Genomic DNA, 16,010 nt, shown 5'->3' on the forward strand with positions numbered 1-16,010 from the left:
GGGCATTGCAACAATTTTTGTACTTTGCGAGAGTACCGCTTAGAACGAATCCATTACATTTATGACCAATGAAACGCGTGTCCGTTTTTCTCCCCACGCAATAAACGTCGCAGAAAAAAAAAAAAATACGAGCAGTGTTCACCCCCTTAACTCGCAGCCAGAACAAGTGGCCACGTGATCTGGAGCCGATTATATGCCGCCAATGTTGATCATTGGGTTCCAGATATTGTTAGGATTCGGTTATTGTCGTCATTGCCGCGATTGGACATGGGCCATTACCCGAATGAGCTATCGATTATCACGAGCCCAAACCGAGTGGTCACGCAATGCTCGGGTCCAATCTCTGAGCCGCGTTCAAATACAGTCACTGGGAGACACTGCGACCCCCACGCTACGTCATCAGGTTTTGCCAGGATTCAATCCCCGCCCCTGCCCGTTTGGTGTACGTGAAAGACCCCAGGTTGGCGGTTGTACTGCACTGGCTACATTGGTCATCTACAGCTGAGAGACAAGTCGTCAGTTGAGGCAGACTCAGTTCTAGGCTGTGTAAACATACCTACACGCCAACTTTTATCAAGTTTTGCGAAGGAGGGATTGAAATAAGACGCTCGCTTTTACTCTTGAAATTACACAGCAACAAAGATGTTTACTAGTAAATAGCGTTGCGTGCAGTGTACTTGGGCCCCACTAATGCTTGTATAAAGTGAAAAAAAAAAAACAGTACAATTCAATATCGTTGCCCCGCCCCTTTAACCACTTATTTAATGTTCTTTTTTTGTTGTTTTTGTTGTTTTTACAAACGTTTTAAATCTTGACGTGCTACATCGCGGTGTAATTCCATGTTATTCGTTGTGGCAATTAGTGCGAAGCAAAATCCATACGCGTTCCGCTCCTGGCCCACAGGTTCCCAGAATGCAAAGCGCGGTGACGGATATATGGAAGTAGTCTATCACCCGAGAGAAAGCAAGAATGTTAAACATCGGATTTTTTTTTTCTGTGCTGAAGCTATTTATTTTTTAATCTTACGGAACCAATATGAACGGCAAAACATGCAGTGATCAGGATCTATAGACAATGACTAGTGTATACTCTGTTTCACCTTGTGTTGTACCGCAGCGAAGGCTACAAACGCGAGCTCCTTGCTCTGGGGCACATCTCGACGGCACGAGCTCTCGTGCAACAAGGGCAGCTGCCAACGCTATGAGCTCGCGCTTCTTGCCTTCGCTGCGGTACAACATAAGGTAAAACGGAGTATAGTAACGGATCTTTTCAGGAAAATATAAAGTAAAGCGACAGTTCTGTCAACTTCGATATTTTATCGAAACAGAATGTTATACGCGTGCATTTTTCATGTCCGTGATCTATAAAATCTGCCTCGTCTGAGTTTACAATTAATAAGCATACTAGACCGTAGGACACGACGAATATCCTTAATAAAACAAAACTGCATTTTCTAGCTGACTAGAGCATACGCGAGTAAATATGGATATATCTATTTAGCAAGCTAGGAAAAATTATTTTCGATTGACTATCTAGGGACCCCAGACCAATGTCTCCTCTGACTCGATTTTTTTTTTTTTTTTTTTTGATTAGTACAAGTTTTGCGTTCTCCTAAAAGTGTTTTCGAGGTGAGTAGACCTTATTGTAAACAAGACTAATAATTTCGGCGCCTTGCCTGAACTCGGAAAGAAGTCACTGGGCCTTTTCTGTTTATGATTGGGTAAGAGGGTTCAGCGATGATAAATCCCGGATATGACGGACACCTTGGGGCGCTTCTATTACTGTCTGATAGGTCCCGTCATTAAGGTGAAAGAAAGTATACATCTAAGACATATTGTTTTGCAAACAAGGGCATTGTCTTACTCTCGTATTCTAATTTCTTTTTCTAGGTCCATACCGGCAACGTGGATACGTCGACTTCCTTCGACGTAAGTGTCCGGCAATTCTTCTTGTCCTTTTCTCCTTTGCCTATCGATAGGTTCCTCTGCAAACTGAACTTTTTCTTTTCTTTTTTTACCTTCTTGCACGTGTGTGCTTGCGTGCGTGCGTGCGAGCGTGTGTGTGTGTGCCCACCCTATTATTCCGCTTTTGTGAGGAACCCTCCACTCCACTCTGATAAATTAAAAATATCCGGAGTGCGTGCGCTTTCTTAAACTGTTGATAGATGGCGCTACCTGTACTCGAGCGCCCACAGGCGGCCGAGTACCCCCCAAGAACGTATAGTTCCCGGGCATTCATTTTCTTTAGAGCCTTGCATAAAACATGAGCAGGCATGCGCTCGTCCTCATTATGCAGTCTCTAAATTTTTATTTAATGGCCTCCCCTCGGCTATGCACCCCTTTCTTCCCTTGCCGCACCGCCAGTACGGCGCTCCTAGCGCCACCTCTGGAGCGTCATGGCAAATAGTTACAACTCCCGACCTCTTTTTTTTTTTCTCTTCCCGATGGCCGGTAGCCGAAACCACCACGGCCGAAATTATCGGGTGAATTGAAGCAATGCCGGGCAAGTGGGCACTAGATTTCCCAGGACACTGCACGTGTCAAAGGCATCAGCATGCACGTTTGGCATCAAAATGGCGAGCACTTGGCACAATTCTTATTTCTTACGACTGTAGTACATCACCACGTGACACGGCTCCACAACCGCTCCTTCGGTTCCTAAAAATCCCGTCTTGCTTGCTGCACCTACCGACCTGCAGTATGGTGGCGCCATCTCTCATGATGCCGACGAAACATCGCAGCTCTGTAGGGCAAACTCAAAACACGATACAAAAATCAATATCGATAATTTCCCGGAGGATCGTGCGCAGGCACATCATTTCACCGCCGCTCAAATTTTCTTTTTTTTTTTTTTTTTTTTTTTTTTTTCCCGTAAAAATAAATAAATGCATAAAACAAAAATGAAAAATTGGGAGAGACCAAAAGGAATGAGCCTGGGATTAAAGGGCATTAGAGAGTGGGGAAACCAAACCTGAAATCCGGCTCCTTCGGGCCGTCTGGCTTGGAGCGATAGAGCAATACCACTTAAAAGACAAGGCCTGCCAATGACGTCATCATTGGTGGGCCCCAATACGCCCCAAGCAGCAAGCACGCTGAAGGTCGACGAGAGACGCTTCAAAGCGGCAGGCGCGTCCGTCTTGGTGTCGCTGCGTCCTAGCGTCGCGCGCGCAGTGAAACGCTGCGCGTCGCGCTACTGGCCCACTAGTGATGACGTCAGGGGCGGAAAGGTGGTAGCCTTGTCTTCCGTGCGGTTTTGGATAGAGACGGCGTAGCGCGCTAGTTGCAGACAGGGTAATCCTCGAGGGCTTCTGAAGGAGTCCCTCGGTTATCCCTAGTTGGTACGGGGATGTCTCGGGCATTTATTTATTAAACTGAAGGGTGGAATGATACACAGATCCGCAACACAGTTTGCGCAAAAACGTCATCGACGGTTTTTTTTTTCGTCCTTCCCGACACAAAAAGGAGACCTTTGTTCGAAGTCTGCTCGACTTCGGCTTTTGTGCAAGATGAACTTGGACAGTGAAAATTACTTGGTTTTCGACATTTAACCTTTAACCTGTATAATCGCTAAAGACAGCCATGATTATGTGCTCGGGCGAGTTGTGTTGCACGCTACGTTACACCGAGTTACAACACAAATTCATATGAATAAACGATGGTCAGTCCCCCCCCCCCCCCCCCCAAAAAAAAAAAGAAGAAGAAGAAAACGCGTAAAAAAGCCACTCTAAACGAGGGAAAGCGGCCGCGCTTAATATACTTATACAAAACGAAAAGGAGCGGGGATGTGAACTTTAACAAACGCACTGGTTGCTAACTTTCCTTTGCGTAGGATCAACTGCTTCACAAGATTCCAGAAAACGTTTGCAAAGGCGCTGCTGTTTGAGCCGAAACAAGCCCTCGCCGAGACGCTCGCTAGATCCGGGAAAAGCGTCCGCAAGAACGCCGAGCTAGCGCGCTCTTTCCTGCCCACAAAGTTTGCTTGCTCGCGCGATACTTCAAATCCTCCATCAACCTGATAACACTTTAGAAGTTGCGACTAACATACGGAAGAACATGACATCTTCAATCTGCCGCTATACGCCGCCATTTTGATTTCATTTCTAAAACCTGCACCATCACGCCCACCCAAAAAAAAAAATTCTGCTATAAAGGATCCCAAATCGTGCCATCTTGCGAGGAAGTTTTCCTGAACTCTGGAAGGCTTCGTTGAGTTCGCTTCACCCCATGCATGCGTGTGCAGAGGAGAAATCACATTCGCAGGGTGGACACCGCGGTGCTTGTTTCTTCTACTTCAGCTACCGCGTGGGAGACTCCCATTGGACGCGAGCGCCGCGTCAGCGTTCGGCTGGGACTCGCGTCCAATCAGCGACTCGCGCAGGCCTCCGATAGGTGACGTAAAAGCTCCAGCATTGCGGCCTTGTCAGGCGATTTCTTTGGTTGACACTCTGGCTGTTTACGTGTGTCAGTGCAGTCGAGACATGTTTCAAGGCGAGGAGCTTGCGTTTGTAAGGCTCGTGAGCTGACACAAACTTTATTTCCCCTTATAGTACGTGAAAGTATCTGTCCTTGATTCGGTTACAATATTGGACGAAAAGGACGAAAATATTGGACGCTATTGGACGAAAAGGAGAGAGCTCTCCTTTTCGTCCAATAGCGTCTCTGGGTTTTGATCGTCGTTGGGGGTGTGTCCCTCCGCACTTCTGGCTCCACCTCCGATTACGTCATTTCGCCTCCAGGATCTTCCTATCTCCATGGTGTGAACGCGAGCAAAAGGCATGCAGTGCTCTTCTGAGCAGACCAGAGCGTTGGGCTTTCTTTCTAGCGTAGACTTTGTTTCACGTAACATTATATTACGAGCAGATCAGAACGCGAAAGTAAAAACAAATAAAGCGTCTTAACTAGCTGGAAATCAAGCTGTTTTTGTTTAGTGTGGCTTTGTACTTTGGGTTGCATTCGTTTAGTCTTCCGCATTGCTTTCAGTGATCGGACCGATTGATCGATCAATCAGGTAGGTGTGGGAATACGTCCTGTGATACAATGATCACTATTTCCTAGCTGTAGTGATTTAAAACAAATTATTCTGATTTATATAAATAAAATCAACATTATTTGGCTAAAAAAATCAGGATTTTCTTTCTTTTTTTTTTGCACAAAACCCTATTTATAAGCAATGAGTTTCAAAAGAACGTTGGAAATGATCCCTATCCATATTGCTGCAATTCTACTATAGTGACCTCACAGTTCGCAGCATTTCTGGGGTTTAAGTAAAATAACTTTTCCTTTTTTTTTTTTACAGCGGAGTTGTTAAGGGCTAGTTTCCCCAGTTTCGTGTCCGTCACCAAATAAATGTCGACACGAAACTCTGGACAGCTACCGCCATCTGTGAGCGTCGGTGGCAACCAGATAACCTGCTTGCCGGTTATTGGTTGCCGCCATCGCTCAATGATGGCGGCTACCTTTCCATCCTTTCCACTTCGGTTTTCAGAGTGGAAAGGTTTAATTTATCTAGGCGTCGTCCTAGAGGTCGTCCTAGAAGTCGACCTTGAGGTCGTCCCACCGTAGTACAGCTTCGCTGGTCTTCCTTCTTCACCAAAATAAAAAGGCTAAAAGTTTTCTTCTTCTTTTTTTTTTTCTTTTTTCTTTTTTGTCGCTTAATTTGTAAATTTATTTAACCATAGCCTATTTGCAGTTGGGGACTACGGTCTCTTCTGTAAACGTTCTTATATATTATGTTCTATTATTTTTCTCTTTTCTCAGTTTCGGCATTTTATGCAACTTCCATTGTACCCTCGCCTCGCATTTTTTAATTGTTTTTATTTTCTTCTGGGCGGCCTAAATGCACCGGGAATTGAATCACAAAGTAGCGAGGCATGACGACCCGACTCGGAGAGATTTGTCGCATTCAATTATACTGCGACTTCGCGCATGCGGGCTCTATATAGTCCATTCTCTAATCTTTTCGGGCCGGGAGCACGGTGTTCCTGAAAACTCCGGGAAGCTTTGTTCTTAATAATTCTGTCACAATTCGGGTTCGTCGAGAGGACTGGCTTTGTCCTCTAATTCTGCTCGGCGAAATAATGAAGCTCTGATTTCGTTTTCTTTTTTTTTCTTTTCTCGTAAATTCGTGTTTTTCTTTTATGTTTTTGGCGAAGAAAAAGAATACTCAATGGCGAAGTTAATTATCTCTCGCGAAACTCCGCGCGTTCTTAAATTTTGTTAGCAGCAGGTGTGCGCACAGTTTCGGCTACGGGACTTGATTGTGTCCTAACGAGTCTTTATTTCATTAAAGGACAGTTTAATATTAAATTTGGAAAGACGAGCGTGAGATTACACGACGCTACTAATCTTACTTAATTTACGTTCTGATTCGCAAAGAATCGCGATTATATCTTTGAAAGATGTATAACCAAAAAAAAAAAAAAATCTCGGGGTAAAGAACGGTTCCTTCGGGACGACAAATTCAAACCGCGGTGGACGTTGCGGTATGAATGGAAATTAGCAATCTAATTTCCTAAAACCCGCTAAATATTTTTTACAAGTATATTTGCTTTATCTGGCTGATTTGAATTGTAGATTTGTTGCCCGTTGTTCAATTCTATATCAGACCGTTGGACGTGAGACAAACGAAATTCACCTCCGCACAATTCAATGGCGAAGTCAGGCCTGTCAAGAGTCGGATAGGGTCACTGGATCGAGTCCGCCATATTGAAGCAGTTTTTGTGTGACCCAATGCGAGAAAACCCTACGTACAAGAATGCCCCTCATCAGGCAGCATCTGCGGACTGTCTTTTGTAGATAACGTGACGCTGACAGACTGGTTCGCGTTGCCTCGCTGCCCGAGTCCACCGTGGAGTCGACGTCGCCCTCCCGGGTTGAACTTCGTCGCTCTTTTGCGTCTTATAGGTTTCGGTATCTCTTCAGCTATGGCGTATTTTGACGACGGGAGTCCTAGGAATTGTTCCCAAATAAATAGTCCCGAATATTGCGGGACTGAATCTGTCCCTAGCTTTCCTATACAGAGTCCCGGGTCCCGACTTGTCCTAGTCGGGACAGTGTATATGGTGTCCCGGATAGGCGAATTTGGGTCCCAGGTAAATAATTTGTGCGACTCCCGCAGGCTATACGCAAACTTCGGACAGGCCAAGAAGCTCGTAAAGAGCGACGTCCGCGGGGCAGTGAACTGAAACAGGGGACCATTGACTGAGGGGAGTTTTAGCGATTTGTCGAATATGCGAGCGCGACTCTGCAGGTATCTTGAATGTCTAGCAGCCACCCTACCTCCTCTCTCTCCCGACTTCTTTTACTCAAGAGTTGGTAACCCTAGACGGGACACAAATCCTTAGCTGAAATTTGACAGCCAAGGCAAATATTTTTGAAAATCACGCATAACCTGTAAAGCGCTTTTTTTTTTTTTTTTTTTTTTTTTTTTACGGATTCAATTTGTGTATTAAGTTAAACGCAGCCACGAAACTAAAAAAAAGGAAAAAAAAAAATGGTGTACACTTTATCGTGGGAAATGAGAAGACGTCAGTCCTGCCACAGGACCTGCAAGGGCATGAACTTTAATCTTTATGTAGGTGTATAAAGCCTTTTAAGGGGAACTCCTGCTGCACGTGGCTTATAAAATATAATCTCCGCGGATTTGGATCGGGGTGTGAAACGCGTTAAATGGCTCAAGCCAGGCCTGTTGGTTGATGTCATAATGGCCTTGCCCCGGCAGTAGTGCACTGCAGTGGCGTCGCTAGAGGGGGCGGGGGGGGGGGGGGGGGGGGGGGGGGTTTAGACGTTTTTCCAAGAGGCGGTGCGTTATGCTCTTTTTTTTTATGTACATTCTTTGCATTTTGATATATAAGCACCGTTCCGTGTTTTCGGATAAAAAAAAAAACACTCGCCGGTAAATTTTCAGTCAATTCGGATTTATCCGAAAAACTCCAAATTTTGAGGTCACAGCTGCAAAGGAATCAGAAGAAAAAAAAAATCAAGCAAACGGAGTTTTACAACTCAACTTTATAAAGGCACAAGGTCAGTGGTCCTGAGGATATTCCACTTCAGTTTCCTTCGAAATTTAGAACTACTGACAAAAAGAGGTTTGCTTTTTAGCACGCCGAGGTTCCTTCTGGACAACGGGTCATGGTACCCGGTCTTTATCTAATTTGTTTTTGAATTTTAAAATTTTTACGCAGTAAAATAAACTCTAAAGTTCAAAGAATTGGGAATCCAACAAAATAAACTCCAATAAAACACCGCATCCCCAGCGAAAAAGAAATTCCGAAAAACACCCTCCCAATTTCACGAGAAATAAACTCCGGAAACACGGAATTTTATTTATAACGTTATAAAAGTCGTCTGATCAGGGAAACAAGCCTGACTCCTTGACCACGATGACCTCTGCTCCTAACCTTGGCTTGATCCGGGCCCGGGTCTTCAAGCCAATGTTGCTCGAGCAGCAGCTCTTCACTTTCTTCCCGAAACGGGAAAGAGGTAGAGAGAGCGGGAATTTCTGAAGCGACTGCAGAGACGGACGCTCCAAAACCGTTGGAAAATTAAAGACGGTGCGGGGGGAGACACTTTACGAGCTGCGAACAAGAATAAAATAGACGGGCGAGGGGAGCAATTACGGCGCACTGAAGCGACCGCCATCAAATATGCACTGCTACACCGGCGACACAACACGCCCAAAAGAACCCTAGGCGTGACAGTGTTATTGATTGCTTTCATCGCGTGGGAGGGAGTCTGGATAGTGTAGAGCGGCGGAGCGCGCTCGGCTCTTTTCGTCCGACAACCCTGCAAGTCTTTTTTTTTTCAATCTCGTCTGGCAACTTGGCGGCTGACGTCACTCACCGGCTTTCGCTATCGATTCCTGCGACTGAAAGTCTAGTGCCGATTTCGGATCGACTAAGGTCGCTTGTTTAACGCGCTAATTTTTTTAATTAAAACTCATTTGCTGAAATGTGTTACTTACTAATCTATAAGAATGACACTGTATTGATAAACCACGAGTGGCACTTTCTTTCAGTTCGATGTATCACTCCGCTCATTCGCTCGCTCGAAGCGGGCAAAAAGCAGTCGAAAAGACCAAAACGAAAAAGCTAGCAGCGAGCCGCCCGTCAAGCGTTGGCGTTAGGCATATGCCTTATCTCGAATGCCTGCCGCCAGCGAGGGGCTGTGGTGCGAGCTACGTTAGCCGGCAAAGATGTGAATAGTTGAGACACGTTTAGGGGTCCCCATGTTCGAAATGTGCGGTAGCAGTGTGAGATCGCAAGTGCGCTCTTGATGTGAATGCCGGATGCGGCGGAACAGCGATCGCTATGCTGTGGCATCTTCTGCAAGCTCTGTTCTCCCTGCATGTTGCCACCGCTCTGCTTCCCAGCGAAGGTTGGTCCCGGAGCAATAATATGCAGATCGAACCCTCGATCACAAAACGTGCACGCTAGCCCCTCTTGTCTCCTGTGACCCACGTACGCGTTCTTGCTGCCGTGCACGTTTCGCGTTGCAACTTTTAAAACCAAAGTTGAGCGACGAAGGAAAAAGAAAAAAAAGAAGCAAAGTCGATTTGGAATGCACAAACGTGGGCACGCGCTTGCTAAATGCGATCTGACGCGTTTTTGATACGAAATGATCGCGAGAATTCGCTTCGCTAAGAGGAAGCGTAGTTCGGGGGAGGTCGCGAATGTGGACGAATGTTCTGAAGTCTTTGCGAGGGCTACGCCATGTTGATGGTGTTTTTGAAGTTCCACGCCCTGTCCGCCTTCGAAGAATGTTTGTCGGGGGAATGGCCTCTGGACTCGGAAAGTTTGCCAAGCAAACAAAGCGGGTCGTATCAGGAATCGCGCTTGCTATTACTTCCAAATGTTTGCAAGATGCGCTGGGCAACTTCAGAGATAAGCATGAGGTCTGCGCGGTTCGGTGAAGCTGCCGCCCGCACGTGAGAGATTTAAAGGGACTTACCTTTCACCGAAGGTTTGGGGTACAGGTTTAAATAGGTGCTCTTAAGAATGCCCTACGAGACTACTAGTGTCAAACGCCTTGCAGCGTCGAGCCATATTTGAATCCCGTGTGTTTAGTAACAGATGTCGGCTATTGGGGTGGGGTATTTGCACCTGTCATGTAACCTGTAGTTCTTCATTGCTGTAGTTTGGAATGCAGCTTAAAAGTTTTCCAGCGCACTAGTTTTTGCACTGGTTTTTTGGTATTAATTGCACTACTGCTTTGGTTGCATGTGATCACGGCGTTTGTCTTGGGGGATTCGCGTTCCATTTAGTGAAACTGCCCCGCCATGGTTTATCAATCTACGTTTTAACAAATGGTCAGACTCTTTTTGTATAAACGTTTCGGCACTCTAGGGAGCCATCGTTCATGTGGTAATTAATGTTCGAGCCTGAGAGATTCATTTCACTAGTTTCTCTCACTTATCAACAGATTGGTGACTTTCTATTGCCAGTGGTCTAGGCCCACAGAAAAAACACCAGACCAGCATGTTCCTTGTCTATTGTGCTAGCAGAACTGTCTAATGTGGAATTCCCTTGGCGGATTTGGAGTGGTTTATACATGCTCTATTCTTGTGTCTGCACTGCTGTAGATGCACACCCAAGAAGATACCAAAAAAAAAAGGTGCTCCATAACCGCTCCAAATCAGCCAAGAAAACCCCCCTAGCTTGTCGGCCTCATTCTCATAAAGCCAGGGCCAAAATCTACCACACTTGATAAAATGTTTTGTGGCGGAACCTGTGTTTGATGCAGTAATTCAGACTTGATCAAATATTTTCTGCTGAAACAAGTCAATAGACTGATAGCAAATGGGAAGGGGTCAGAAAGTTTTGTTGCTCATATTTATTTCTTAAAAATATCTTGTTGCAAATCAACAGGGCTATGGGGAGAAACAATGCTAGAAAACATATCCAACCACACAAGAAACCACACCAGTTTGGCCTTGGTAATGTGTAAACGTATGTTCTGAGGTGAACACCTTACAAGTGAATGCTTTTGCAAATGTAAGTAGCAATAATGTATGTCACCATTTTAAGTTACTTTTAAAAGTTTGGTGTAAAATGCAGACATCCGGAAACCCGCTGCCTCAGGAATTTTGACTTTGATCTGAAGCATTTTCAGGGAGTTCTTTTTTAAGAAATAAATACTAATCTATACTTAAGCTGCTCAATGCTAATAAAAGAAATATTACCGTTAAGCTAATGCTTCCCCTTTCAATAAGAATTTTTGCGTAAAATATGATTGTGCTAGTGTTACTATTGTTAAATACCTGGTGACCTGCATAAGCCCTTGGGCATTTACTGGGACATTTGGAACACCATCTATTAGCTCGGCAACTAATTTCCCAAAAAAGGATTTTCTTTTTATTTATGCAGGATGTATAAGAAGCCCCGTGAATTGAAAATGCATGCTTCTGAAACTGAAAAAAGTGTTTCTGTAAACTGTTTGAGACTGACGGTGCTCATATCTCTTCTTTTTGTTGTAATGAATAAGGCCAAGGGGACACAGACAGGTCATGCCAACTGCTATTCCCAGAAAATCCAGCATGTCAACACATGATTCGTGTCAAATCCATGACTTTGCATGAATTTGTTTTACGCGAGTTTATCGAGGATGAATCCTTCATAAGCAGACTGTGGTATCGTCCATCGTGGCAAATAAATGCCTAGTATAAACATGTGTCCAGCGAAAAATGGGAGTTCTTTTAGAACGAAGCCGATCTTACAGATTTTTTTTTACAATTCATTGACCTGGACAAATAGCCTTGTGTGTCAGGCAGCAGTGCTTTGAGCAAGTTTTATGAGAAAGTTTTATGAGATCAAGACAAAACGAGATGATTTTGTGTCTTATCTCATAATATTGGGAACAGCATGCCTAGTAGTATTTCAAACGAGACCAGGATCCAATTTCATTTTGTTTGATCAGTGGATATTTTTGGTCCAACCTTTTATGGTGTCCTTGAAATACTTCTGTCTTCCATAAATGAGGGGGCACACAAAGACATCCACAGCGTTTACCAAGCAGTCAGTAATTGCAGATCTACTGCTTACTTGCAGCTGGTCTGGGTGAACAAAAAGGTCTAGTGACCTTTGGCAAGAAAGGAATACACTGAAAGTATACTTTTATGCAACAACAACAAAAAAAGCTTTGTATGTTTTTAGTGCACTGCAATACACTCCCAATATCTAAGGTATGTTCTTAATGTATACCTTTGACATACTTATGATTTTTGGCGGTGCAGCTCTGCTGCTGCTATCATCCCTCTCTATAAAAGAGGGTGTGCATACTTGGAGTATATTTTTAATATACAATTGTAGTATGTTGCAGGTTAAGAAGGTAGGGCGAGGGAAAGGAAGATGGGAGAGGAGGAAGTGGACGCAACGCTGGCAAGGGGAGGGTGTTTCCTTTTCCCCTCACCAGCGCTGTGTCCATTTCCTGCCCTCCCACATTCCTTTCCCTTGCCCTACCTTCTTCACTTGTCACCAAATGTAGTAAGGTAGAAATATCCTTTAGGCATACCATCCAAGGTGTATGATTTCATTTTATGAAAGTGCAATCTAAGTGTTCACTTATACCTCATTTCAGCATAACTTGGCAAATAACCAAGACCGGCCATAGTGATGAGCCAATCGGTGCATTTGAGTGAAACATGTGATAGCATATCAGTGGATCACACTGCTTGTATGGACAGCTGTCACATTAGTCCCTTCTTCGCTCTGATTGGTGCAGTGGTGCTGAAGAGTTTGCTCTTTGCCAAGCATAGAGTCCATCTAAAGGATCTAGAGGAAAAGGTCTGCCATTTTCCATGTTTTTCGGCAACCTCGGAACGGCAAGGCACAGAAGCAGGCATTGCGGGCCCCAGATTGCTGACAAACCTTTAATAAACAGAACAGCAGCAAAATATTACCTGCACGTACGGTGCCTAGTTTTTTTTATCTTCATTTTGAAGGCCATACCTTGCATGCTTTAAAGCAGTGGTTCTCATATGGGCGTCTGCGAGCCCTTTGATGTCCCTGAAGGCGTTCGTAGGGTCCCCAAGGCCCTCATCCATCAATCGGGCCAAGCGGTAACTTTCTTGTTTTTTTTTTTTTTTGGTGCTGACTGGTTTACAATGCTAGAAAAACATTACAATGTGCACCATGTAAATAGGGTTGATTACTCAACTCTTCATAACAGGGCTTCAGATTTGGTTAGCACACATTTGGTTTTCTTTATTTGCCCTTCTCCCTTTGTGATCTTCCAACACTCTCCCACAATGGTGGGTGGGGTCGCCCATCGACCCCCAAAACATTGGAGGTCGAGAACCACTGCTCTAAAGGAAAACTAAAGCTGACAATCAATTGAACAACTTGAATGCATCGTGGCACAAAACCAAAATACCGGACCATTTGCGTGCTTTCTTTCTCCGGTCTTCTATCGCTCTTTGTTGTTCCTTCTGTCAAGACCACTGATGTTGATGCTTACAGTTTGTCATGCTCACCTCCTGTGTTCTTAGCGGTTCAAAAAGACAAGGTAAGAAAAGTAGGAAGCACGAGCAAGGGCACTGACTTACAACTCATGCGTTTCTCCTACATCTTTGCAAGAAGCAATATCATGATAGAAAGAAAACGAAAAAAACACCTGTGAAATATATGCACTTCACATTGGCCCTTTTGCCAAGTAGTACAATTCTTTGCCAGGTAATGCCTTTTTTGTCCTCCTGTGTGTGTCCGACTTTTTTTGTAGTCTTTTTGCGCTGCTGCCACTGTCAGTCGCCAGCTCGCACGAGCTTCCATCTTGACAAGTTCCCGTTTTGACCCCCCTTGTTGCCAAGTTACATTGAAATGAAGTATAGCGTGCCGCTATCTTGCCAATGACAAGGCATCCGCGTTTTCTTGACGCCCCCTCCCCTCTCTCACGACGCAGATGCTCCGAGCATCGTCATCTTCCCCCGGGACCAGACGGTGGTGACTGGGCGGGTGGCGGTGTTTGTGTGCACGGCGGTGGGCAACCCGCGCCCTCAGATCGAGTGGCGCAAGAATGGCAAGCGAGTGTCCACCAACCGCTACACGGTGGTCGAGATGCCCGGGGGCTCGGTGCTGCGCATCGATCCTGTCCGCACGGGGAAGGACAACGCCACCTACGAATGCCTCGCCGAGAATGGTGTCGGTGAACCGGTCCGGGCCCTGTTCGTGCTCACCGTGCTCGAGGGTGAGTCGCCCGTGGGCCTCTTCCTCTTTTAACCCTTCGACAATCATTGCCGCACCTGTACGGTGGTGATTACATGTTTGAAAATGCCTGCCTCAACGCGAGACTGTGCACACACGGGGCAATGTTGCTGTTTGTTATGTGTTTGGCGAGCTATAAACATTATATTCGCACGGTGTTCTGCTTTGCTGGTGTATTTATAGTTCCAAATTAGGCGCTCTACGCACGTGATACGCGCCATATGGTCCCTTCGCATGTTGGCGGGTCTGGTGGTAGTTACAATTGGAGGGCTGGCTATGACCGTTCAAACTTTTAGTGCGTCTCAGCATTGAATTCAGAGGATGAGAGCTCATTGTTTGATAGAGGAGAAAAGTGGTCACCTTTCTCCAAATAAAAAAGGGTGACCACATTTCTCCCTCGAAATTTCTATTTGATGCCTCTAAACGCAAACAGCTTGCAAGCACTGTAGTTGCTCCCGCTAGATGTAACTAAGAGAAAAACTCTGGGTGCACTTCAGCTAGCCTTTAAGAGTGGAAAACGATAGCATTATCGGGGCCCGTTCACGGAGCCTTCTCATATAGAAAATTTTCCGCTAAATTTGAAAGGAAGAATTTTTCTCTAAACTTGGCGGGAAAATTTTCTGCTAAGTTTGGCGGGTCGATGGGGTCATGACACCACAGCCACATGTGACGTCACACGTGGCGTCACACGTGGCGTCACACGTGGCTGTGCACGCTGCATTATGGGATTTTATGGTCCCACCGATGCCGATGCCGGATTTTGTGTGATACGAGCTCCTAAACGCTATCGCGTTAAAACCTGTGCATTGACCTTTTCTTTATGCTATTTCTTTGGAAGCAAAACCCGACTACATCTTTTGTGCAAAAACCTTGACTGTTAAGGGGTTAAAAGGGCAGTGCAATGTGTTCCGGGGACCCATTTTGAGAATCCGTGTGACAGTTCGCGTAGAACAATAAATAATCTGTTTGTTGTATCAGAGCCACCTAAGGTCCCGGAGCATCTGACTACTGCGAAAACTCGGGAAGTGGCAAAGCTTTTTGGTCGGTTAATACGTCTTGAGATATATATGTTACAATTACCCCCACTCTTTTTTTTTTCCCTCAAGTAATGCATTACCGCATTCGAAGTCACCTTTCTGTGGCATTTCAAAAGAAGTGAAAAGCGCGCGTGCACAGCCTTGACCGCGCTCAAGGTGTGCGAGCTCACGTGCACGCATAGCTTTGCCTTCGTAGAAAGTTGTCCCAGAGTCTTTGGGGCAAATGAACGAAGCGGCCGCCATCTTTCCCGCAGAGAACCAGGTCCCCCCGGGGTTCCCGCAGTTCAAGCTGCTGCCCAACCTGCAAGGGGTGGAGCGTAATCGGAGCGCCCTGCTGCCCTGCAAGGCGGAGGGGGAGCCCGAGCCCAGGCTCTCTTGGCTCCGCAACGACGTGCCCGTCGACATGTCCAACCCCAGATACTCGCTGGCTTCCGGCGGTGAGCACCCACTCCTCCCCCGTCCTTCCTCTCGCTCCCGAGAGCTGTCTGAACGCATCGTTGCCCTGCACACCTTCGGCTTTTAAGCGACAAACGTGTTGCGTCTAGACAATGCAGATTTCACCTCAGTTCTGTGGAGTAATTAAAGTTTTCCTTGAAGTACCATATCTCTTCAGTGCACACGCCACACCTTTTTCCTGAAATTTTCATTATCTTATATAATGTCGCAACTTATATTCTTTTTTTCTTTTTTTTTTTTATAAGCGTGGACAATGCGCAACTTGTACCAATTCTTTTTTTGCGAAAATGGCCGTGTACATGGGACGCGACTTGTACCACGAT

At 45.6% G+C, this 16,010-nt stretch overlaps 1 protein-coding gene across 1 annotated transcript in view; it reads left to right on the forward strand.

The window, feature by feature from the left end:
- Positions 1 to 9,086: 9,086 nt before the first annotated feature.
- Positions 9,087 to 16,010, forward strand: part of LOC8035023 (tyrosine-protein phosphatase Lar) — a 74,576-nt gene continuing 67,652 nt past the window's right edge. Inside the window, exons 1-3 of the mRNA XM_029983600.4 lie at positions 9,087 to 9,374; positions 13,893 to 14,177; positions 15,486 to 15,668. Coding sequence (XP_029839460.2) covers positions 9,308 to 9,374; positions 13,893 to 14,177; positions 15,486 to 15,668 — 535 coding nt within the window. The 5' untranslated portion in view covers positions 9,087 to 9,307. The remainder of the gene's footprint in view (positions 9,375 to 13,892; positions 14,178 to 15,485; positions 15,669 to 16,010) is intronic.

Source organism: Ixodes scapularis, unplaced genomic scaffold, assembly GCF_016920785.2.
Source record: "Ixodes scapularis isolate PalLabHiFi unplaced genomic scaffold, ASM1692078v2 PGA_scaffold12__126_contigs__length_90152505, whole genome shotgun sequence".
Taxonomy (NCBI): Eukaryota; Metazoa; Arthropoda; class Arachnida; order Ixodida; family Ixodidae; genus Ixodes; species Ixodes scapularis.